This window comes from Daucus carota, chromosome 9 (assembly GCF_001625215.2).
Source record: "Daucus carota subsp. sativus chromosome 9, DH1 v3.0, whole genome shotgun sequence".
NCBI lineage: Eukaryota > Viridiplantae > Streptophyta > Magnoliopsida > Apiales > Apiaceae > Daucus > Daucus carota.
Genome location: NC_030389.2, coordinates 44,282,475 through 44,309,579, shown reverse-complemented (window position 1 = coordinate 44,309,579; position 27,105 = coordinate 44,282,475). Strand labels below are relative to the sequence as shown.

The 27,105-nt window shown below is 33.8% G+C and overlaps 2 protein-coding genes across 2 annotated transcripts; both read right to left on the bottom strand.

Moving 5' to 3' along the window:
• Positions 1 to 4,446: 4,446 nt before the first annotated feature.
• LOC108201903 (transcription factor PRE6) lies at positions 4,447 to 6,286 on the bottom strand. Its single transcript, XM_017370239.2, has 2 exons — positions 5,923 to 6,286; positions 4,447 to 4,814 (listed from the first exon to the last, which is right to left on the bottom strand). Exons 1-2 carry the CDS (start codon positions 6,055 to 6,057, stop codon positions 4,662 to 4,664), a joined length of 288 nt encoding a protein of 95 aa, XP_017225728.1. The 5' UTR covers positions 6,058 to 6,286; the 3' UTR covers positions 4,447 to 4,661.
• A 12,534-nt stretch (positions 6,287 to 18,820) lies between these two features.
• Positions 18,821 to 23,910, bottom strand: LOC108200273 (peptidyl-prolyl cis-trans isomerase CYP23). Its single transcript, XM_017368373.2, has 9 exons — positions 23,758 to 23,910; positions 22,494 to 22,607; positions 22,257 to 22,405; positions 21,060 to 21,132; positions 20,871 to 20,960; positions 20,518 to 20,557; positions 19,630 to 19,712; positions 19,490 to 19,546; positions 18,821 to 19,309 (listed from the first exon to the last, which is right to left on the bottom strand). The coding sequence occupies exons 1-8, from the start codon at positions 23,875 to 23,877 to the stop codon at positions 19,526 to 19,528; spliced, it is 690 nt and encodes a 229-aa protein (XP_017223862.1). The 5' UTR covers positions 23,878 to 23,910; the 3' UTR covers positions 18,821 to 19,309; positions 19,490 to 19,525.
• Between the last annotated feature and the right edge of the window lie 3,195 nt (positions 23,911 to 27,105).

Sequence of the window (27,105 nt, the reverse complement as noted above, 5' to 3'; positions counted from 1 at the left end):
AGGGCACTAGATTTATAAACTTTTTCTTAGACAATAGTATCATAAAGTTTGGGGCTTTGGGCCGCATGAAAAAATGAAGCGGGCTTTCTAATCAAGTGATCTTTGCATTTTTGTTAAAGAAAACTGTTAGATTTAAATCAATCAAGAAACAGTTTGGTGTTTGGGCCAAATCAGCCATAATTTTTTTTTGTTAAGCCCAACAATCACGAGTTGTTGCACTTTATAATAAATCCATTGTAGCCTTGGAGGCTATCTAAATTTTGAAACCATGTATAATAAAAGAGAATTCGAAATCTAAAATTATTAATTATGTAAATTTTTTTGAAACCGTTCTGCAACCACAATGGAGCATGTTTAATATTGGTGCACCAATAAAAATAGCTCCTACATATCTGTTAGAATATGATCCTGGAGGAGGGTTTACAAAGATCATATTCTAATGATTTCTCAAAATATGTCTTTCTATGTTAAATTATATGTGTAAACTTTTTTCTCAGATAAAAATGGATATCTAATTTTAATTTTATAGTTTATATGTATAGAATGATTCTATTATCAGTGACATGACTAAAATCAATAATACATTGTAGACTTTTTATTAGCATATTGAATTTTATTTATTTCAACTTTACTAATAATAATAACCCTTATATGTAATAGAACAATTGATCTAAATAAAAATTTATTCTTAATATATGCTCATGAACTAACATTATGTGGTGTTTGGCAATGACTTATAAACCCAACTTCTGCTTTATAAGTTATAAACATTTATTTGTACTATTTGTGTAAAAAATCAAGAAGCACTTAAAAAAGCTAGGATTACTAGCTTTTGTTTCAGGACTTCTACTTATTTGTCAAACAGTTTAATCACTTATAAGTCGTGTCTAATTTCTAATCTTCACTTCACTTTTTTATTTTAAGTAAGAAGCATTTATTTTAAACTCGTCCAAACAGCCCCTATACATGACCAAGCTGAAACTTACAGACCAAGTCCACTTTTCGTACTACCAAAGTAACATGGCAAACTTATAAATCGGATGCATAATCGAATAGACAGGGCATACGGCTTTAAGATTCAACCTTAAATCCATATTGTGGCTGCTTTTAACCATCAAATTGGCCACCACGAAAATATAAAAACCCAAACACGGCCCGGAGACAAGAAAAATACAACGATATATCCAACGCAGACAGGGCGGACCCTGGTGCACAGACCATATATTTCTCCATCACGGGTTCGTTTTTCCTTGGCAACCAAAAATATTAATAGTGGACCCTGAGCCACATGTTAGGTGCATTCTGGTTTTCTCCTTGGAGGCTGACCTATAAACCCGGGTCTCTTTCACAGAACGCAGAAAAATTTAATTCGATGGATTTATTCCGATTTAATTGGATATTATCGAATTTGATAATTTGAATATATATTTGAATTTGAAAAATTTCGAAAAAGAACTGTATTTTAAAATAGAAAATCAGTACTTAATTTGAAATCCAACCAAAACTCAGTATATATAAATGATCATTATCTTCTTAGAACCCCTGTTCTGCAGATGCACATGCAAATAGTGTCGTGTTTATGTAATATATTTTAAAATTAGTTTTGAACACACATTATGTAAAAAAAGATATATTTATATTTAAATACCGAAAATATATTTAAAATTTAGGGTCATGCAGCAGAACCCTAGAGGTTCTACGGTGGAACTTTAATGGTTCTATGATTCTATTTTAAAGATAGATTCTCTCGACCCTATATATAATAATATCTTAGATAATATACCACATTTGTTCTGTGATTTCATTATTATCAATATTGAATGAAATCATTCTATTTTCGTAAAATATTTAGTTTTTGATCACTGAAATATAATGATATAATATCCAAATAATATCGTATATGATTACTCATAATTTTTTTTTGGAATATAATGTTATGTTTATATGTATTGTTCTTGGGAAAAAGGTGAAATTATTTTCTATTGTATTGAATGTTGATTATTGATAATTATGTCAGGTTCCATCCAGTTGTAAAACGTAATTTTATAAAAATTCAAAACATAATATTTTTTCAGATTTTTAAAATAGTAATATTTTACAAAAATTTAATATTACAAAGGATCAATGTACTCCTTGAAAAAGCTCTTTTGTCGGATCTCAAAACTACATTTTTACTTCAAGGATAAAGTAAATTGAGTACGGTTTTTCTAGTGAGCCCCATGGGCACATGCTAAACACCAACTTTTATGAACATGACTTAATTTGATTGGTGGAATTGGTGTGAATGAGGGGGGCCATCAACATCTAATATCCATTTACCAATTAATGTTAGTATTTTCATTGGATTTAGTGATTATTGGACACGCCATAGAAAATTCGAACTGAGCAATTGGTATTATGTCTATCATGTGACTTCGTTGTATGATGCTATTTTAACTTTTAACCTGACGTGTTGATGGATTAGTTTTTATTTTGAACCTCATATATATGGATAAGTTTTAACAGAAAATATGTGATAGGTTGTCATATGTTCGTAACTATATATGAATATATGATTTGGTCGACAATCAGAAAAGGTTGTGAGGTTGGTCCAGGTGTACAGAGAGAATCTAAATCTCTACTGATAGCTTTGATTAAAAAAATCCTGATATATACTCCATTTTCTTATATTTGGTTGGTAAAAATTTCCAAACCCGATTAAGTCGATATAAAATATAAATCAATCACTTCCTTATACCGATTATGAACTCATGACCGATTTTGTTCGGGATTTATCAATGATAATTTTGTTGCATTTCGTACTTGGACTGTGAAAAGCCAAAAAATATCCACTAATTAGAATATGTCCAAAAATTTGAAATCCGTGGTTGGAGTGAAAATTAAGTGATCTTTGATTAAATCGACATAGGTATAGCTAGGTTTATTGGATCGAGTATGAACGTGTGTATACGGTGGTGTCCAGTACTATACAATATAATATAGAGCCTTTTTGTTGTTCGATGTATATATATATCTGGAAACAATAGATCATTTACAGGGACGACATATATATTAGTGTAGTTTTGTCTATATATTAAAAATAATTGACATGATTACGTATTATATATGTTATATCGAGAATTCGTGCACAAAAACGTTGTAAAATATTCAATGTAATTTTTACACTTTTGATCTTTTTAAAAAAAATTGTAGTATGACAGATATTAAATTGACCATAATTATAAAACCTAAACTTCGTTAACCTAGTAATTAGTTTTCATTTATGAGCAGCTAGTTAAATTAGCAACTAGCTAGCTAGTTTATTCCTCAGGGTCTAGCCATAGCTCAGTGCATGTACGTAACGTTGCTTAAATCGGAGAGGGAACAGTTTTGAAAAGAAAAGGTATATTCAGAATTATACTTCATTTGATCGTAAATGAACATTACTCTATATTGACTAAATTTCAAAATAGTGACAAGATTAATCCACTTTAATATTTCATTGATCCAAATTTTAAATTGCAATAAGATGATATTAATTATTTATATTTTTCGGGAAAGTTGTTAAGGTTGACTTTTTAACAATTTTTTTATAATTAAAATAATCACTACAAGAAAAGCGGGCATTTCCGACAGCCAAAATCGGTCGGAAATAAGCAAAATCGGTCGGTTTTGAGGTCATTTCCGACCACCGACCGACCGACCACGTCGGTCCCTTTAAACCGAGTCGGAAATGCCGTATCGGTCCGAAATGAGTTATAAAACCGACCGATTCTATCGGTCGGAAATGTGTTTCCATGTCCATATACACGTGGATCGTATCAGATAAATCTGGCCCACCGTTGACGTGTCATACACGTGGATTGTCTCAAAACCGACCAATGACGGTCAGAAATGTGTTGGTCGGTAAAGAAGTTCAAGGCTCAGCTGTGGGGCCCAGTTGTAAAAACGACCACATTGTGGTCGGAAATGATTCGGTCGGAAATGCCTTTTCAGGGCCCATTGGATGAGCTTCTGGTCTAAAACCGACCACACAGTGGTCGAAAATGAGTTGGTCGGAAATGGCTTTCAGGGTCCATTGGGGGAGCTTCTGTTCTAAAACCGACCACCCAAATTGCATACATCTGATCGGAAATGAGTTGGTCAGAAATTAGTTGGTCGTTTTTCTGGGTTTTAGGATATGAATTTGGTCAGAAATGTATACATTTGGTCGGTTTTCTGGGTTTTTTTTACCATTCTTGGTCGGAAATGAGCAAATTTGGTCGGTTTTCTGGAGATAAAATTTCAAAAAAATACAGTATTTACATTGCGAACTATACCATTTTATTAAACTTCCACCATCAGAAAAATGGAACTACTTTTTCAACCAGCTCTTTAAAAATCTATCAGCTTTTCTACGTAAGATTATTGAGGATACACATGTATATATTATAATATAATATATAGGAAGATGTGGACAACATTGGCTAGCTGATAAATTCATCATAATTCATAACACTAAAAACATATATTACTAATTAAAGAAATTATAATCATGGACCCTATAATTGCTTATATATATATAGCAAGGATCACCATGATGAGATAATGATAAGACGGAAAACCCTAATTAGGTTTAGGCTTAAAAAGGCAACTAATTATAACATAAACTTGAAATAATTAGGTTGTTTAATTCTCCAGCATTACATAAGTAAGCTCCTTATAACAGCTGCCTCAGCACTGTTGCTGTCCGTGGACTCCAGAAGTTCTGAGAGTCTGTCGCTTAAGTCGTCCACTTCTCTGTGTAAGTTTCTTATGTAGTTGCATGTCTCTTGGAGCACTTTCGAGGCTGAAACCTGCACACCACAAGCATTTGCATACACACTTAGATATATTATTTGTGCAATAAATTATCGAACCGAACCAAATTTACACAGACACATTGTCCCACTTAGAATACAAGGGACTTGAAATGTGTAATATTAATCGGACACATTGTCCCCGTCAAAATATAAGGACTTGAAATGTGAATAAGATACCAAGTGGGTGTATATGTAATGTATGTTGACCTTATCTCGTAAACAGTAAAATTATGATAAGGGGGATGGAGGGTGTGTTATATATTGAATTTGTTTGGCTGAATTTAAAATTTGTGATATATAATTTAACATGACTTAATGTGATAAACTGAGAGTTTAAAATGTCTGTTCAGATAATTTTGATTTATTAAAACTTATGAGTTATTAAAAATATAACAATAAAAAAAATGATTTATGGGTAACTTTTAATCCAAATTTTTTGTAACTAGAAAAGGTATATATATCAAACTAACTTCTGCTTTAAATGAAATTCTGACTTATTAGATAAACACACATTTCTCGGTTTAAAATTAGATTCAACTTTAGTAACTTAAAGCTCAAATAAACAGCTCGTATACTAGACTAGTAGCCTACACAATCCAAAATATATAGCACTCAAGTTAATATAGAAGAAGAAGAGGATGTATACAGGCGGACTAACATAAGATACGAAGAGGGTGTAATGTGGTCAGAACTCACCTCAGAAAATTTAGGAAAATAACTCGATACAATTTTTTTTACTAAATTAGATACGAATTTATTAGATAGAGAGAGTTATAAGAGAGGAAACAGTTTTGACCCACAACTGAAAAATGGAAATGCACCACAAAAATCGAATTAAATGCATGAAAGCTTGTGGGGATCATGACCCTATCCATGTTTCCAGCTTTCTATACGTCTATTGAAGCTTAAGGGTAGACAAATCAACCAAAGCCACACAAAAACTGTATCGGTCTAAAACTACTAATTTCCCAGAAACTTCTCAAAAAAAAAAAAAAAAAAAAAACGTTACAAGACAAAATCAAAAATGTTTGTTATATTCGAGTGCAATTCTTTTCACATCAACTATATAAATAATTTGTAATTAGCGGAAAACTCGACGTACCTTGTCGGAATTGCGACGGCGGTTTCGAATCTCGGGAATGAGCTGCTGCAGCTTGGAAACGAGGTCGGCAATCTGATCGTCGCTGATCCTCGAAGCTCCTGATGATTGTCCGGAACGAGACCTTCGGCTAGACATTTCGCAATGCAAAACTCACAATACAGTCTTTTTATGACGGAATTTTAAATACTTCGAATTTTAAAATAATCGGGTCGGGACGGGTGGAGTATAAACTTCGGAAATATATTTGTATGTGAAGTCGATGGAGAAGTAATGTGAGAGAGAGGAGAGAGTTGAGGGAGAGAGAAAGCGAGAGGAAAGGCTCAAGTGTTGGAGGTAAAGAAGACAAGTGCATGGGAGAAAGCAGTGGGCTACTTGGTGTTTTAAATAGAGGTTTCGACGAGGTAAATACAGTAAATTTTTGTTAAAATATTCGAAGTAATTACTTGTGTATAGGATGAATACTGTTTTTGATCATGGCGTAACTTATTTGTTACTCATACATTGAATTGCAAATCATTCTAAAACACGTGATGCAAGTCATCGTTAATTAATTCTACTTCCTCTAGTTTAACATTAATAATTACATGTTTTTATTTATGGTATAAATGGTTATTTATTTGAAAATATTTTCCCACGTGACTTTTTATATATAGTTTTAAGAAATTGATTGTATGTATAAAACTTATATTTTTCAACTTTTATATTTTTTATTTTTAGTAAATTATTATTGTTAATTTTAGTTTAGAAAGAATTCAAGAATATTAATTTTTAAAAGATAGTTAAATATCCAAACGTGGCCTAAAAACTCAAAAGAGGAAGTATGGATTTAGGTTCTCATCTTTCTCCATAATATTTATTACTCATCGACTTAATAATTCACACTTTTTAATATTTATTTTTATTTATTAATTCTTTCATTTCAAAATAATAACAATTTTCATCAAATGTAAAGATAACATATTTCAATATATTACTTTTTGAAAATAACAATTACTCCCGTGAAAACTATTATTTTAGAACGGAGGAAAGTCGAGAGGAAGGGTGTAAGGTTGCCGGAATGCGATGTGAAAATGTAAGACGGTACATGTAATGTACAAGGAGGGAAGCGCCATACTGGCGCCTATCGATGTGTCCCCGAATTGGGGTTAGACTTCAAATGGGTTACGAAAGATGTGCTTGTTTACCACCCAACTTTGCGGGCCTCTTTGTGTCAGTCTCAGCACGCAAGCCCATGTTATCTTTTTATCCACCGCTTTCTTTATTATTAAATGCTCTAAATCTACTTATTTCTCAAATAATATATATTAATTTTTCGTTAGTACTATTTTCCATTTCAAAAGGTAGGGTTCTTGTCAAGAATGTGTATCTCCCATAAAACGTTTATAATAATTCTTATATTTTCCTTCATTTTATATAAGTTTAAGGTTTCGGTTCTCGCTCAGAAGATTTAACGGATATTAATTTATTAAATAAGTTTTTATTTAGAAAAATGGATGGTTGTTTAGTGTATAAAAAAAGTTTTGAGTTATGATGTGGACAGCTTGTTTACACTTGTAACAGGATTAACTGCCACCTTTCTGCGAGTAAATAACTTTCTTGCTACTTGTCGAAGTCGTTGATGCCCGTTGAAAGGAGGAGAAATTAAGGAAGGGCACAATCAAGATCCGAAATAGATGGGAGTTAATATAGTTTGAAATGAAATATTCACAATGTCAATAGATTTATTAGTTCTTTGTATATTTTTCAGTGTTCGAATTATTAAATTTTTTTTTTTTTTTAACGTAGGAACCCGCAGCCGCTACCCTTTGGGTATCAATTTACGGATTACATTCCGGTTTGACTAAAAATCTTCGACTTATCGAAAATATTTTCGATAAACTCTAAATCGGTAGAGCAATTAACTGATTATTTCTGATTCTGATTTATGTGATCATGCTCCGTCCACTTAGTTTGATTCGATTATAGTTTCTGTAGTGCCAAAATTATTATCGACCATCAATAATATAATTAACTGAGTATTGATTAATTTGAAATTTAATGAAAAATGAAGTATTATTGGGAAAATAACCAGCAAACCTAGTTATTAAGAGATGAGACAACAAAATAAGACTACAGAACAAAGGACAAAAACACAAAAATGATGCTAATTTCACCAACAATTCTCTGTAGAAAAAATTCAAATCCATAATTTCGTGACCAGAAACACAGAAGATGACTAGTAATATAAAATCCGCCTTAACATGTGGAGTTTAGCGAATTATATTAGTGTAGCATAGTTGACCTATATTATATATTTCCCGCCATACATTTCTGATTTCTTAGGTATCATGAAACCGCTCTACAGTCTACTCGTTTTTACTCTTAGTCCAATTTCCTTTCAAGACCGTAAAGAAACTTAATTTTTTACTTTTCTACGTCACACACGACTCAACATCCGATAAAAAAAATATTCGATTCAATATGATTCGCAACTTAATTTATTGATTAAAATTTGAAAGTTGATCAAAAATTCTCCGGTTGACAAGAAAAAAACTAGAAATAAGTCGAAATTAGATTTTTGTTATCAACTTAAACATTCAATTTTATATTTTACTGTCCTAATCATTTGTTTACACTATATCCGTTACATTTGTTGGGCCTTGGCCCAGAAGTATAAGAACGGCCCAAGGAGGAACAAGTCCAGATAACAAGCATGCGCAAGTCACGTGCTAAAGGCCCTATAAATACAGAGGTGCTAACACAGAGGAAGTGGACTGAAAATCTGAGAATAGACTAGTGATATACATTCTGTAATATACGTATATATATATACTATTCCAGCATTTGGCGCTAGAAGGAGGGGAGAATCTGCCATGGCGGAGGAGGTAAACGAGACAAATCAAGTTCCAAAAACACGTGAGGTATTCGTGAACCAGGAAAGAAAAACCAGAGCATACAAGTTTGGACCAAAAAAGTTGTTTGAAAATGAAGGAGGAGGTGAATCTCGCGGTGGTCCGGCTCACTCAGATCCAACTGGCGGACGGGGTAAGCGATATCGCCGTGCACGCACACTAGTAGAAACGCCGCAGGGCAAGAGGGTTTTAACCAGTGACGCGAGGTTGCACTTAGAAAAACTCAAAGCGAAGAGGCAAGCGATTGAAAACAGAGAGCAGTTGAACCGTGAAGCGATCAAGAGCGAACTTGACGCCCTTGACCGCGAGCGGAGATGGATAGAGTTTCAGATGAAGTAGAGGCATGCGGCTGAGAAATGGGAAGAGAAATTTGCGAAAAGAAGGATGAGCATGTTGCTTCATCCGAGTATCCAACAGAGGATTACGAACCCTCCTTTCGAGGTTTAGCGTATAGTGAACGCTCTAGAAGGGAGGATTCGGTTGGCTCGTATAGCTCGTTTTGACGCAAGAAGAAAGCATCTGCAGATGATTGTTCGGAGCATGAGGAATTGAAGAAGGATTGCTCAAGTAAAGGTCATTCGTCAGAAGTGGTGAAGTTGTGAGCCAAAATAACGGCTCTCAAGGAATTAGTGAAGACGCGGTCTGGAGGCTTAGAGGTCCCCGGTGATAGTCCATTATCGGAGGATATTGAGAATGCGAAAATAGATAGGCATTTGAAAATACCCTCGATTGAGCAGTTCGATGGAACCACTGATCCGTTGGACTTTATCAATATGTTCGATGCAAGAATGAGCTTTTTTGGACACACTGAAATAGCAAGGTGTCGTTTCTATTGTACATGCCTCAAGAGTACAGCGCTTGAATGGTTCAACAACTTGCCGCCTCGCTCCAAAGAGTTGTGGCAAGCGCTGAAAACGAAATTCAGGACGAGGTTTTCTGGCAATGGAAAGCGAGGAAGACGAGAGTGCTAGATCGAGAAAATTTTCAGATCTGTAAAACACACACATAGACTTTTCATCTCTACAATAGACAAAAAAATCGGAGCTGTGACCGCCGAACGGCGCTGTTCAGATAGTTGCAAATACTCTGATCAGCTTTAACTCGTCGGAAGTGATGTTGAGGCGTCACTCAACGTGCAGTTTGTTGAGATAGGCGTGAACAATTTGTTCTCCGTTCCCGACGACTTCAACTTTTGTCAATATTGTGGAGCTATGTGCCACCGCAGCGGCTGAACTACGCGCCCCAAGATCAGAGATCCGACATGTGTCTCATTCTCGCAAACTGTTGAACCAAAAAACTTAACAGACCTCGTGAAGTTCATCAGTTCACCAGCTCATCAGTGTTTTAAAATTAACTCACGGAGCATCCTTAAAAGTCAGAGCCTAAAGCGTTGTTAAATCCAGCTTGTGAAGCGTCCCATCTGTGAAGCGTGCTTCCTGTGAAGCATTTCTCTGTGAAGCGTTCCCGAAGCATCCTTAACAGCTCTTGGAGCATTATTAATTGCTTTTTGAGCGTCCAATTTTTGAAACATTATCAATAGCTCTTCGGCGTACGATTTATGAAGCATTATCAATTGCTCTTTGAGCGTCCAACCTTTGAAGCATTATTAATTGCTCTTTGAGCGTCCAATTTTTGAAACATTATCAATTGCTCTTCGAGCGTACAATTTATGAAGCATTATCAATTGCTCTTTGAGCGTCCAATTTTTGAAGCATTACTAATTGCTCTTTGAGCGTCCGATTATTGAAGCATTATTAATTGCTCTCTGAGCGTCCAAATTTTTAAAGCGCTCCTCTGTGAGGTGCCATGCCTGTGAGGCGTCTCGATTGTGAGGCGTCCCGCTTGTAAGGCGTCCTACTTGCGAAGCGTCTTTAAATACAACTCTTGGAACATGCTTAATTGCTCTTTGAGCGTCCAATTACAATTCTTAAATACAAATTACAAATTACAAATTACAAATTACAATTCTTCAATACAAATTACAAATTACAATTCTTCAATACAAATTACAAATTACAATTCTTCAATACAAATTACAATTCTTCAATACAAGCTACAAATTCTTAAACGACATGTTTTTGACGTATCCTTCAATACAAATTACAATTCTTCGAGCGTCCAACTCTTGGACTCTAAGAGCTCTCTTAGACGATGATATTACAGTGGATAAACACTTCACCAAGTCACGCTGTGGAGACCTCAATGAAATTCAAGAAAAAATAAATTCCAGAAAGAGATATCTTCACCGCCTCTTCAAATCGAGGCTTCATCACATATTTAGACTCCTTGTGATGATGACATGAGTACTCCTCTCCATCATGACGATGAAATTTCCAATCTCTGTCAACAACAGCTGAAACGTTACTCTTTTTATATTGGAATGCATATCTAAAGATATGCATACATCTAAAATGGTTCAATGATCAGCCTCATCGCTTCAGCGGCTCTAGTTCATTATTTCAACAGCTTCAGTTACGTCAAATGGCCTCTTCGCTTCAGCGCCTCTGCCTCCTTCCACGGCTCCTCAAACGTCCGAAGCCCTAGTCGTCAATGACTTCCAAGGTTATGAAACAGTACTCTTTTTTGAAAAGCACATCTAAAGATCTGCATACTTCCGGGAGGCCTCAAGGAAGCCGACGCTAAAATGATTCAATGATCAGCCTCATCGCTTCAGCGGCTTCAGTTGAAATAGTAAACCGATGAAGCACTGAAATTTTCAGAAAAAATACGCGATGTATATGTCAACAGGAAACAAATGAAAACTCATCAAACTGCCTAAAATTTGAGATGACAAAGACATTTTTCAGAAAGAAGGGTGAAGATAGAAGTGCTGAAATATTGGACCGATGAACCAAGTGGAAAAATTGTCTGCCTCTTCACTAAATCGCTTCACTAGCTCGTCGAGGATCCTTTAAAGGGCATGCAAAGCCTTACAATGGTTCATTTACCCAAAGACTAAAGATTGGACTGCACATCTAAAGATCTGCACTCTTCCAGGAGGGACTCAATGTGAGGTCACAGTCCAGCCCAAAGACAGAAGAAGCCTATGAGTTCAGTTATAAATATTAGAGAGAAAGACATGATAAAGGGTTGGCAAATGACAGAGCTTCTCCCTTGTGATAAATAAATAAAGATAGAGGGAGGCAAAAAGGAAAAGATTTGAAAATTTTCCTTTTTAAATCAAATTATAAAACAGGCCGAAATCCAAGACAGTTCAAAGGCTCATCTAAAGATCAGCCTATACTTGAGGGGGGGACAAATGTTGGGCCTTGGCCCAGAAGTATAAGAACGGCCCAAGGAGGAACAAGTCCAGATAACAAGCATGCGCAAGTCACGTGCTAAAGGCCCTATAAATACAGAGGTGCTAACACAGAGGAAGTGGACTGAAAATCTGAGAATAGACTAGTGATATACATTCTGTAATATACGTATATATATATATACTATTCCAGCAACATTTTTTCACATTTAGATACTTATCAAACATAATAGAATTTATGATATAAGAATTGATTATATCTAACTACTTTCCTTCAACATTCGGTATATTAGATATGAATTTGTCCAACACTTTGTTCGGCTTCTTTCCACGCTTAATTTCTTAATCTCCATATCTTATCTATTTTACAAATATATGGGCTACACAAGTAATATAATTCAGATTTATTTAAAGACACTGGAACTATATTATCTCAAAAAAGTAAACAACTAAGAGGTCATTTGGGTGAAAATAAAAAAAGTATTTCTTGCTTAAAATAAAAAAAATGGACTAAAAATGAGAACTAATTAAAACTTATAACTGATTAAATTATTTATAAAAAAAAATCTCCAAACAATAAGTTAGCATTTCCAGCTTATTACACATGCTTCTGTCTTTTCATACAAACAAATTAAGAAAAGTCACTTCTTACAAAAAAAAATAAATCAGAAGTGGTCTTGCCAAACATGCGCTAGAATTCACACCGAGGTTCCGATCACCTCCGTGTATAAAATATATGCATGCACGTCCGTTAAAACCCGTAAATATTGAAATACTTGCACTAATTTATGAAGTATCTATCCTCGAAAATCTGACTCGTTACTGTTTGCAGGAGGACTGAACTAAGATTTTGTTACTGTTTCTAGTGGCCTCGGTTAATGTTCAAATGTAGTACGTCCTCGCCAGTCAAACACAATCGAATCTCACATCACTTGACCGAAATTAGGGTTGGCCTTTTTGGATGGTAGCACTCGTTTAATACTATAAAAGTTGTTGAAATCAGATGGATACGATTCTCTCCACGCATTACACGAATCGCATGCATGTGTGGATGGTGCATTGGGATATGGTGCACTATTTTCCGGCGAGATTTGAGGTAGAAATTAGCGGACACTGAGACAGACAGTGTGGCACTTGAGGTTTGTTGCGGCCTTCGAAACTCGACGTCAGTTTGGTTTGAATGGGAGTGGAGCCAAATTTGTTGCATCAGAGAGTTGGACGTGGATTCATAGTGAGACCGCTTGGTCATGGCTGGTTTTGGTTGGTTAGGGTTTTGAAATTATTGATACTCATTATTCCGGAAGGTAAATAACTTATTAAACAAAAATAATACGACATGTAAGTATTGTTGTGAAAAACGCATTAACCTTCCACTTAAGCGGCTGCCTAAGCGGAATCGGTCGGAAAACGTTTCGATTTTGTACTTAGCGGGAGACTAAGCGTTTTTGAAAATAAGCGGACTATTAGGCGGATTAACGGTGGTTAAGCGGTAATTAAGCGGTCAAAGTGATGTTGATTTGTTATTTTTTTTAATTTTAAAATATTAATTTTTTTATAATACAACTATAATTATATTAAAAATATCGCAACATAATATTATTTTTGAATATTATAACCAAATATTTAATTATATTTTATTAATCCGCTTATTAACCTGCTTAAAATTCCGCTTAAGCGTCCGTTTTAAGCCCTAAAAGATCCTTCCACTGTTTAGAACCGATTTGTGCTTTTCACACTGATGCATGTAAGTATAATAAATTAGACAAAAATGTCGTATTATTAAGTCAGGATTTTCATTGTCCAAATTAAGATCGTTAAACAAATCTTCAATTGTGACGCATTTCTTGTTCATATTAGTGGAACTAATAATTTTTGATCTGTTGACATAATCTAACAATCTATTATAGTCGTGTATAATATATTTAGGTGATTCTTCAAAATATATTCGAACGATCGATCATAACCATAATTTCATGCGAATCAATTAATGAAGTAAAACAAAATTGTGACGCATCTCCTGCATTAACTAATAATCTTTCTCTAAAGATAATCTAACAATCTGTTGTAGTTATGTGTAATACATAGGTGACTGGTTATAATATATTCGAACAACCAAACTGTAATGAAAGAACAAAACCCAGTATCTCTCAGAAACCCCAGAGAATAAGATAAAATAGAGGTTTTGTATCAAATTGGTCGTATGTTAAATCAAGATATCTCACTTGACCACTCATATTATCGGAAACTCATTTAAATCATTATAAATTAAATATACATCATTCTACGCTCATCACTATTCATACATTTTTATTTAATCATTTATCAAAAATCCACCATCACCCCCAGAGTCTTGAGGGTTGAGGCCCAGCTTCCGGGAGTTCAGTGCAGCAGCAGCAGCAGACTAGCAGAGCTGCCAGCATGGAGCTCATTTAACCCTTGAAACACTAAAATTTCAAAAATACACGAATAATGCACACAAGTTGGCATGACAAGTGTCACTCATATGGCTCAGCTTCAATATTGACCCCACAGTTCAAACTCTTTAGTGTGATTCACAAGTTGCAACAGATCGAGAAAGCATTCACATCTCCGGAAAAATACCCTTTGTTCCTCTCATTTCTGTACCGTTATTTGATATTATTTAATATAAATTTCAAAATTCATATAAAATATAATTTTATAATTTATTTTTAATGTTTTTATTTTTATTAGAAAATGATTAAAATAATTTATAAAATTAAAATTTTATATAAATATTATAATGGGGAGCCCTCCTTTTCTAGGACCGACGGATGGAAACTAAGTCATCGCGAAATCCAAGCTGAAAGATTTGAGTAGCATCATTGGGAAACTCTTCTCCTTGGTTTGACATATCTTTCAAACGGATCAGGTAATTTATTAAAGTAGACATGCTTTTATGTCCATTAAAAGTTGATATATGCTTTCATATTCAAGAAACTACTCAACTGGTTATTACTCTAATCACTCATGGGTGCTTACCGACAGTTTTCATACAGGATTAAGTATATATCCCGAAAGATAATTTTTCGAGATTTATCGATGACCTCTTGATCTGATCGTATCTTATATCGAAAACATTCAAAATCCTGATGCATGGCAAATGGCAATCTTGTGTTTATTTAATCCGATATGATATCTCGTGTTGTTATGAATCCGCAGTGGTTACATGAAGGGCTGGACTCCATGTGATTTGATGTACGCAGGAGCATCTTTGCCCCCCTACCCCCATTCCTTTAGCCTCTGGTCGTTTGGTAGGATTATAAATTTCATGTATTTTCATCAAAAATATTATAAAAAGGGAAAAAGAAAAGAAAACTAATACTATCAGTGTTCCAAATATTATATCAAATAAAAATATTTGTTATTATAAAACTAAATTTAATGTTCCATTCATTGTACTGACAAGTGTAGTCTGTAGATGATATATGTTATTAATGGAATCGGATAACTGTTTGATAATAATTTTGATATTTTACATCAGCTTAAGAATAATACAAAAAATTGAAATTTTTGGTAAGTTTTATCCTTGAGACTTTTCAAGTATAATATATTAATAATCAGTGATTTTGACAAATTTGTAACTACTTTCTGCAAAAGTTACTGAACAAATAAAAGATGTCAATGATACTATAACATCAGGTACATATATCAAAAAAATTTGATTTAAGTTATGCATGGCCTTTTTTTTTTCCGTTAAAAATATACTACTAACATACATGTGTCAGACACCGAACCTCGGACCATAAATTAACTAATTAACTACGGACTAATTAACTACGGTATAAACGATCATGAGTTCATGACTCGTCAGTCAGATAATATAAAATGATTTGTCCATTGATCTTGGAGTATCATTAGAGATTGTCTGGTTTTAAATTAGTTATTGACTTGAGCTTCCAATTCATTTACTATTAAACGAGATTTCGAGATATGCCACCATGCTGTCACGTGATCATCTCCTACATTTTATTAATCTGTAGCAAGTAGGGTCTCACTCTGACGGGCCATGGTCAACCAAATATATGCACATGTATAGCTCATATATGTGGGTGAAATGGCTTCTGTTCCTATATATTTTCATTAGTTAACTCAGCATCAGCCATTTTCTGTCACATGGAACCCCGAAGGGACATGCAAGTATGTTTCGACTTTTCCGCACCACATCTGGTAGTCTAGCGGATATCTCTCTTCTCATAAAACGAGATATCGAACAAGAACGAAATAAAAGTCTCTAAAGGAGTATCGGGACACACAAGTTCATTCCGACTTTTCAACGTCCTTCCTGCCTAGCGAATATCTCTCTTCTTATAGAACGAGATATCGAATTACAAAATATTGAAACACGAACAATAGTATTGAAATTTTCTACAAGCAAGAATAGGTGAACTTAAGTATATTTCGACTTTTCATAATTTTGTATGTCTGACGGATACCTCTCTTCTTATGATACGAGATAGCAAGAATGATAAATTGAATTGCCAACAGAAATATTGAAAATTTCGATAAGCAAGTATATGTGTGGACCTGAACACCCATGTATCATCCAGGAATCATTAAGAGCCCTATCGCTGTACCAGAAATATGTCCCAGCAACTGTTGCAGATATGCAATAAAAATATCAGGGATGATGTCCCATAGAGCATTGTCCTAAAAATACTCAAATTGTGTTAACGTGACATATGTAGGGATAGCGGGGGCAGAGGACGATAAATTAGGCAGCAATGAAAGGGACGCAACTTTATAAGCAAATAAATTATCACCCGATAATACTCTATATAACATTCAGATGCAAGCTTACTATCCGTTAGGTCACAGGTTTCAGCATTGGAAATGTCTTGGCAAAGTTACGTAGAGCGGATCATTCCATGGCTCTCATTTCCATTGCTGGATCGCATGGAGCCATGGAATGAGCTAAAATTGACATGATCTTACGCAATATATTCAGGTTCAATGCAAATATGACAGAAGTATTGTGTACAACTAGAGATGTTTATGAATGAGATGGGAGAGCCGGCCCCCATACCACAGCCTTGCTACTAGGCACTAGCGCCATGCATTACAGAAAAAGATTTTGAAATAATGTTTTTGGCATCATATTTGGTAGGGAGAAGGATTATAGAGAAACGTCACGTGATCGACCCTTTCTTGTCCAATAAAACTCCAATCATTAATGTGAAACAGACACAACAACACATGTAGCAGATAGATAAGTTGTAAAACATACCTATAAGGCATTGCATTCCCAATCATGTGGGCATGTTTTGCCCCGTCTATCTCTTGGAACTATCAACCATTTATCACAGAAACAGCAGTTAAATTGAACAAATTAACTACATGTCGTTCAAACCTGAAAACGACCTCTTATATCCATGATGTGAGAACCTGTGAATTACCTACAAGTTATAACCATGTAGAGTTGATAGACTTCTGACTGTAATGATTATTCTTTAATCTTCCAGGGCCTACCGAGTATGTTTGGTTTGGTTTTATGTGTCCCACGTTCATCATTTAAAAAAGATTTGATATTACGCCAACACCCCCTCCCCCCAAAAACAACTAAGAAAACTTTCTTAATTTGGCCCCGACCCCCACCCAGCAGCCCCCACAATCACTTGAAAGTTAAATAACAACAGTTTCCCTAGGTTAAAACACAATGGTTTCAGCTAAAATTACAAACTAATACACTTAATTATATCGCTTTCAAACTAATTTGAATCATGTTTTTTCCAGGTCTTTGTCTATAGAAACGACCTAATTGTTTTGGCTTTTTCCATAACATATCCATGTGACACCATGCAGTACTTCAACTATAAAATGAGTAAAAAATTGCGGGTAAAACAAGATTATCTGAGGGAAATAATGTATTTCCTACAAGAAGTCAAAATAAAAGCCATGTATTATGCATATCCAAAATTCAGAAGCACATGTGCAATACTATTAAAGGAATTCGAAACATAAGGTTCAGCAAACAATTCAGATGGTTGGCCTGGTTTTTCACAACAATGTAATGTAAAACCACTGAACCAGACATGTGATAACCAGTCTCTTATTCAACAATAAAGGACATATTTCAAGTCAAAGGTTAGAAACAAATTAGTCTATGCTTTGTACATGTACAACACATTAAGGATTAAAAACGCAGACCGCTATTCTCATATGTCCTGTCATGGCTACTAGTAACTTCAATTTCTTTTTGGTTGTCACATATACTTGTTTAAACTTCAAAGTGATCCACAATTTTCTTCGAATGTTCCAGTATAATCGACTGAAGCACTTCAGAACTAAAATATTGAATATGAAATCTGAAGGTTTATATCTCTAGTATGCATTACAAAATTTTAATTTTAAAAAAGGCGAAACAATAGATTTAGAAAATATATACAGATCAGCATATCCCAAACATATGCTTACATCAATAATAGCCCAGAGTAAGCGGACAGCCCAGCTCCCCATTCTAAAAAGAAGCCTGGTAAAGATTGGCCTTATTTGTTATTTGTATGAGCAGGTTCAGGTACAACTTCTCTTTCAGGGTCAAGGGTTTCTTATTTTACAATGCCTTGTGTTCTAATATTTTGGGGTTAGTCAAGTTGGAAGTATGTTGATTCATCATTCATGTAAATCTTAATGTTTATTAAAAAGTAACCTGCCTCTCTATGCTCCCACCAACACATTTCAAAAATTTATTTTTACAAAAAACAACCCTAACAATATCATATGCAAACAAATCTCTGGGGTAAAAAGACCACCAGCCAGGCCTATATCTGATAGAAACGCCGGTATTCCCAGGAAACATTAATCGTCAAGTGGCAGCAAGTTGCCAACTACATACATCAACAAAATTTTGTAACAAAACAAAAATCACTAGTCTCTGTCTTCCTACTAGTATCATGGAAAATCTAGAACAGCCTATCCATCAATCAATGCATCCAAGACCACGATGTTTCAGAAAGCAATATTCATGTTAATGAGATCCATTCAATGTAACATATTTTTAAGCAATTATGATCAAGCTTTAGTACATATCTGAGAAGCATGTGCATCACATGGTAATGTCAGCTAAGTTATTGAGAAGACAAGACCTCGCAGGTAGTAAATGGCTGCTCTATAGCATGGATTATCAACAACTGTTCATCTGGCGAACTTCATGATATCTGATACACTTGCAACTTCATGAGCCTGTGACGCTATTTTTTCCTTTTCATATAAAAACTTTCATCTGTGCAATAAAGACCGAGTTAATATAAAAAAAGTAGGCCAAGTTCTTTTTTTTTTTCTTTTTTTTTGTGACAGAAAGTAGGCCAAGTTCTTGAGATTGATCAACTTTTGCAAAATATTCTCCTGATTAATTTTTTTTTTCCCTAGTGGTTTAGGAACAAGCAAGAGCTATATGACTTACAGAATTAGAACCAGACAGTCTTCCCGCTAAGGTTTGTCATGGGAAGCATTTCATTCTCTGCAGAAGTTCATAACTTAAGTACAAGCTGAAGTTTAACCATATATATTGCCCATAGATATTATGATTTCAGAGGGTCAGACCTGTCTTTCAATTTCCACAGCAGATGCCTCAAGCCTTCTTCTTAACATTGACTTGTCCTGTTGACAGGTTTCCATCTCGGAATCTAGCATTAATTCCAGGGTTGCAGTTTTAAAAAGATAAAAAGTCAGCAAGTATTGCTCATCTAACGGTAGACTAGACAATCTCGCTACATCTTCGTCAAGGTCGTGCCAGTTAATCTTATTCGTGTTTTAAATTTGACATGCTCTCAGTAATGCAAAAAACATTAAAGGAAACTAATAAAGTAACCTTTCTGTTGAAATGTTGAGAAAAGGAGTTTCATGAAGCTTAGCTACATGTGTATGTAAAGCAAAAGAAGTACTAAAATAAGTGAGGTCAGAAGCAAATATTAGCATAACATATTCTGACCAACTAAATATTCTCTCTTTTACCAAAAATAATTATCAGCTTCACTGTTGTTATCAGGAAGCTATCATACATCCTCAGATTGGGGCAGGAGTTCAACCATCGAAAGAGCCTCTTTGTGAATAATATAAGGCTGGGAACATCATAACATCCCTAGACACTGCTGATGCAGAAGCCTTGCACTGGGCATGACCTTTTTCATATACTTATTAAGCAGCAAGTAGTGAACCAGTATTTAATGAAAATCAAAAGGCTCATGATTGTTACTTTATTAACAATTTCTATACCGTTTTGGTTTATCCATAAAATAGTCATTTTATCTTATGAACAAGTTGGTGTTGTGAGAAAATTAAGTGTAAATATGGTAGCATTGGTATTGCACTGTTGTAGATTATTTTGAGTTTAAGTCTTGTTATACTCTAATTTCAGGTTCCAACTTTTTGAGTCTGGCTAAAATTAGCAGGAAAGAGTAAGACGGGTATACATAAGTCACAAATACTTACCATAATAGTATGACGACAGAATTTCAATGCGTTCAGTTGGCTACAGAAATAAAACAGAATAGTCAGTCAATTTATGGAAAACGATTATGCATATTATGCCAGTAAATGTGAATGTCAGCACACAGCTAGTTCAAGATGCAAAACATTCAAATACGAAACTTGGAGCCATAACATTTATATAAGAACACTGTACTCTGTAAAACGACCGCCTACAAACAGTATCCAAGATGGAAGCCAAAAGTAAACAGCTTAATTGTTTTTCTGAGTTCTGATTATTCAGATGTCCTAAAGGCAAAAAGCAAAATAATATTTCCACATCTAACAACAGTAGCACTTAGAAAAGGAAAGCGTACCATCACAAAGATCCCTTCCCGACGAGTAGGAAGTTGCTCAAGCTTTTTTAATGTTTCATCGCCTTTAGTGACCTTTCCAAAGATAGCATACTGGTAATAGGTTGTAATGGAAATGCAAATATTATGTCAGACATGCTTTGCTTTCAGAATGATCAGTCAAGAATAATTAGGTACGTAGAAATAGCGCACCTGACCATCAAGGTGTGGTGCATCTCCGAGAAGCATAGAAAATGAGGATCCACCACTGTTTGGATCAGAATGCCTACACAAAGTATTACATCTTTGAAGGCCAAATTGCAATTTTAAAATAAGAAAGACAAACAAACACGAAGCAGAACTAGCAAGCACTACCAAGATTATAAGTTTCCTACACGTTCAAATTTTACATATACGGCTGTACCACTTGTAATATCAATAGAGTTAAAATTTTATGATATCAATGAGTTGATGCAGGTAGGACGGCATTATATCATAGATGTGTGGACATCTATTGAAGCAATCATGACCTTAATCCACAAATAATTCATGCTTATACTAATTAAAGGGATATGGGGTCCTGGCAAAGCAGCATGCTATTGAAGATCAACCTATATCTAATTGTGATTTTCATGCATAAGTTCATGGCGGAGACATGTTGGGTACAGGGTACTCAACGATGAATTTGTTAAAAGTATGATTTTGAAGAGAAACCTTAATCTGTTAGAGATTCATTTCGAAGATTAGATCAGCTCAAGCAAACCTTTGATGTAGATAAGTACTTCCTAAAATTAAAATTTAAAAAAGAAAATGTACTAATTTCTTTTCTTCTCTTTTTTTAGTGTGTGATTTTAAATAGACCTTAATGTGTGATGGAAGATCTGAATCAACTCTACTAAATCTTTGTTGTGAATATGTACTGATTATAAATCATGTAGTACAAGGTAAAAAATTCTAGCAAAAAAAAAAAGTTGATTTTTGGAAGATATTTTGGAATAGAACCAAAGCCCATTTTGCAAACACTATTTTGTATGTGTATGACACGTGCCTATGAACTTTTTGGGTTATCTATGAGAAACTCTCAGTTCAAAGCATAGGTTTCATTTTTTTTTTTTAATAATTTTATTGCATTGAAGTTTTGAGCATAGGTTTTAATGTCACAAAATGTAACCCAGGGATTACCTTAATTCCTGTTTATAGTGTTAAAACTTTTATAGTTTTTTAAAATCCATCATAATCAGTGTTCAGTAATATGTTTTACAATTTAAATCACACTCATACCACAGTCAGCTTTTATTAACTGATACAGCAGCTTAAGGCTGTACAACATCTATCTACAATATTCAATTATTATACATAAGGATGCAATATGACAATAGCCGAATGAAGTTTCTGATGGAATAGCCTTACCTCCCCATCGAAAGAATTCCTCTTACATGTTTCACACTACTAAATTCACCAACAACAGTTTTGTAGGCTTCTACCTTTTGCTCCTCATTCATAGGAGCTGATCGACCATTGCCAACATCAGCAACTTGAGCAACAAACCCATGATCAACCTATATATTGAAATAATTTTTAGAACAGATCAAATATATCAAAACAATCTACCTACAAAAAAATATTAACCATGTCTGAGTGACATACCCGGAAAAAATGGTTGGTATTGTAGCATCCTAAACGAACAAGTTTGTAGATATGTTCAACAGTCTTCGGTGCAACACTGGGATAGAAACCAAATTCTATATCTCCATATTTAGTCTGCATTGGAGGTCACCATGAAAAGATACACAAGCAAAATAGTAATCTTAAGCACTTTTAATCATTACAATTAAAACAGTCTAAACAAATACTGCTATTCATCACCATGTAGAGAGTTCTTCGTTATATAACAATGTCAAATGTAATACTCTGTATTAAACATTCAACTACAAACAAGGAGCATCAGGATTACAATAATATTAAGCCGATAACTTGAGCACTAACCTGAATTTAATACTTAAATCCTCATACTCACCATATATATTATTCTACCAACTCCATAAGCATATTATCATTTTGAAATGTCGTAAAACACAAGAACTGCTTCATTCCCACCTTTCAACCTCATGACAGCACTTCGATTTCATTTTTTCCAAATGAAATTGACAATACAACGAATAACATTGTTCAGAAATTAGTTCTCCCTAAAAATGTAAAGGATTATACTAGCTTACCTCATTTTCCTTCTAGAATATTATAATCTTTATCATATCGGTCATTTTAGCCATTTTATCAGTATATGCTTGTCAACATTTCTACTATTTCTGAACCTATGACATAGTATCATGCTTTCAAGTATCCTATATTATATGAGGCAATGGCTACTGAATAGCAAACATAAAATCAAACTCACTCTAAAAAAATCAAATAATTGCAACAAACCAACATCATGATCCTCTACATTACAAACAACAGCACCACACAAAGCAAAATCGAGAAAGTTAACAACTTTCACTTATCCCACATCACACCTATCGAATTCACTAATCTTGATACTTCTCCAATCCAAACTCACACTAAAAAAAATCAAAAACTGCAGCAAACCAACATCGTGATCCTCTACATTACAATCAACAACACCACACAAACCAAAATAAAAAAGTTAATAGCTTTCGCTTATCCGACAACACAACTATCGAATTCACTAATCTTGCTGCTTCACCAATCCAAACTCACACCAATCAAAAAAAAACAGCAAACCAACATCATGATCATCCACATTACAATCAACAAAACCACACAAACCAAAAAACCCACAACACAATCCACAAATTATACTAATACAAACACTTAACAAATCATTATACACACACAAAATCAAGAACAAGCATATACACTAAATTGAGCTGGGTAAAACCAAGAAATGGACCTGAAACACAACCCGAGCTGATCCAAGTTGTGGGCTTTGACCCATTGCAGTAAATAAAAAGGGTAAAAAAGTGAAAATGAGCAGAATTGATGAAACCCCATTTTGATTTTCTCCCCACATTTTCTTGATTCAAGCTGTTACACTGCACTGTGTAAGTTGAGAAATGAAGACTTTTGTTGAACTGGGCTTGTAAAAGCTTATGTCTTGGGCCGAAAATCAACCGGGCCGGAGAATATATGGGTTGGACTTATTATAATAAATATTTTTTTTTGTTTGGTAAAATAATATGCTTTTTTTCTATATGAACAAAATTTCATCAAAAAACAAGCAGCCCAGGTACCAGTTGGATTGGACTTAGATGGGCCCATGTTCCAACTTAAAATTTTAATAGTTTTTATTAAAGATTGTTTTTTATATTTGGAATGAATTGACTTAAAATATTAAGTGAGAAGTCTTCTTCAACTAAAATAATAACTAATGATGTATGAGCTGTAGAGTATGATTAGTTGACACGGCAAGAAAATTGAGCATTTGAAAAGCCTTAGCACCACAAATTAAATAAATGTAAGTTAAAGCAAAAGTCGCAAATAATTATTGACAAGAACTGTGTTCAATTATGTAAACGGGCTGTTCTTCCCTTTAGGTTGACATTTTAACAAATTATTTCTTTCTTAATTATTTTCTCGACTTCTTGTCTGTTATCTTTTATTTTTGACACTTAATTATCGAGTATCATAAAATAATTGAAATAATTATTGTTAAAATAATTTCATAATTTTCCTATCCTAAATCTTTTATCTCATTTGAATTTTTTGTATTCAAATTGACCAAATTTTGATAAAACATTATGCATAAAATATAAATAGAGAAGTAATAGAGTTTAACTGCTAAAAAGTATATTTAATCTATTTTAATATGTATATTTCAAATTTTGTAACTTATAAAAAGGTAAAAATATAAATAATAATTAAAGTTCGTTCATTTAGATAAAAAAAAATCAAATAAAACAAAAGATTTTTGGAATAAGGAGTACAGATGACTATCTTCATTATTGTTGAGTGCATGCATGCTAGTTATTTAATTTCTACGTCCCAGAAATAGCCACAACGTTTTATTCTTTTGTGTGTTAAAAATGAATCAGAATATAAGTAATTGATTTACAGCTTAACACAATTGAGAGGGTATTTTACATTTATATATGCTCTCTTTCATTATTACAGAACCTGATTCTGAGTTTTACTTGTGCATGATGCATTGTACTAGTATGTTTAATGATCGATAGTTTATAAAATAAATAAAATGTAAAATCTATGCTTGTCGTTTTCCATGCCCTGTTTATTGATTGATTTCGACAGCTTAATCAAATCAACATATTCTATACATAAAGTATAATTTATTAGAATAAAGTATAATTAATAGATAAAATTAAGATACTTTTCAATTTTTAGTGAGAGAGAACACATTTTCAAAATTCGAATGTCTAATTAAACAAGCACACGTTCGTCATCTTCGACAAGATTCGATTATTTGTTGATGAAATTATCGAGTTCTAAAATATCAAGAATCGTTTCATCAAGATTATTAAATAAAAATAAAAATGTTTACGTAAATATGTACAAATGCTAACTAAATTTATGGGAGAGGACAACCTCTCTGTATCTATAAAAAAACTGAGATGCATGTATATGATAATGACACGAAGCTATACATACAGAGCTACATTGACAATATATAAGTTAAGTACATAAAGCTACAAGTCAAGCAAATCATATAGTTTGTACTATATACATGCCAATGCAATAAATAACAATACTCAATCCTATTCATTCAATCCTGTATTTATTTCAAAATTAATTGATTAATTATTTGTTTGTTTTAAAAGTTATAGTTTTTATTATGAACAAAATAAGTGAGACCAATCTGCGGGAAGTATTATCTAAAAATCCTCGATTAATCCTTAATTTTTTTACCAATTTATCGATTACACTCCTATTTACTTAAATATTCTATTTATTCAGAAAGACTCTAATATTTTTTTTTAAAATTTTAAATTGATAAATTTACTGATTAGTTCAGATTCCCGGTGTTACGGACGGGAAGTATAAATACATAAAATGTGATACTCTTATAATTCTGAATTATGAGCAAATAGTTTAGCACTTGGTGAAATGTAAACTTTGGAATGATTGGTAGGTTACAAAGGTGATGATGCTGGAATGGGCCCAATGCCAGATAAAACCCAAACAAATTGCATAGCATCTCCATATTTATAACCATACAACTCACATGCCTATCTCCCTCCATCCCTCCTCCAAACTACTTTCACAACCACCTGCTAACGCAATTGCACACATCCATACAATCATTCAACCAAAACTCCTTGTACAAACCCTTGTTGGTAGTTTTATTGTTTCTAATCATGCCAAATTACACAAGTTCACAACTTTGATCCACCACTTGAAATACAGCGGAAATCGAAACCGAAACCGAAACCGAATCTGAATTTGAAAATAAGTGCAAATTAAATCTTGCCAATAACATAACTGGTTTTGGACGAAAACGATCAATATCCAACCATAAATTTTTAAGATTACGGAGTTGGATTACATCAAATCAAACGAGTTCAAAGCATATTCTAGTCATATACTTGTAAAATTAATTAACAAACTTAAAGAAGACAATAGGTTAAAATTAGTAAATTTTTTATTCTCAAGATAAATCAAGTTGTAGTTCTTTTTTAATTATCTAAAATCAAACCTATTTTCTTTTGTTGCTTTTGTGCAGCAGGGTATTTAAAAGTGTAATTAATTTGTCAAATATTGTGATTAACAACTTTCTCACCATCCAATAATGCTTCACATGACCACACGTCTTTATATAAATGGTGGAGATTTGAGACCTCGATCCAATAAGCTTGATTATTTAAATCACTTAGTGCACGCCAGAATCTTTTTCTGAGTAGGATTGGATAGTGGGGGAGAATAATTTAATATAAAAACAAATATTTTTCAATTTTTAAATCTCGTTTTAACTTTTTCTAGTAATTGCTTTGCCGTACCTGACAAGAATTGTTCCCATTTAGCCTTTCTTATCTTTAACAAATTCTATTGTAAATTGCAGTCACATGTCAGAAGATTAGAGGCGCAGTAGGATTAGGCTTTTGATTAGGAATTAATCTAGGGTTAGTAGCTTTAACTTTATGCAAGTGCTTGTTTAAGCTATGATAGCGTGTGGAAATAATGACATGTTTTGTACTCGAAAAACTTTAGTTTTGCTTCTGGATGTGGTCTTAGATTTGAGAGGTGGAAACATGGGCGTGGCCTAATTAGGCAGCTTATTTTCCTTCTA

What these genes read in the sequence shown, in the direction of transcription:
- LOC108201903 (XM_017370239.2), bottom strand. Translation starts at nt 6,057, where the DNA reads ATGTCTAGCCGAAGGTCTCGTTCCGGACAATCATCAGGAGCTTCGAGG. An exon ending in GCCGTCGCAATTCCGACAAG is followed by an intron (nt 4,815 to 5,922) that starts GTACGTCGAGTT and finishes TGTGGTGTGCAG; the next exon opens with GTTTCAGCCTCGAAAGTGCT.
- LOC108200273 (XM_017368373.2), bottom strand. Translation starts at nt 23,877, where the DNA reads ATGTGGGGAGAAAATCAAAATGGGGTTTCATCAATTCTGCTCATTTTC. An exon ending in GGAATTCTTTCGATGGGGAG is followed by an intron (nt 21,133 to 22,256) that starts GTAAGGCTATTC and finishes TACTTTGTGTAG; the next exon opens with GCATTCTGATCCAAACAGTG. An exon ending in CTGTGGAAATTGAAAGACAG is followed by an intron (nt 19,547 to 19,629) that starts GTCTGACCCTCT and finishes GAACTTCTGCAG; the next exon opens with AGAATGAAATGCTTCCCATG.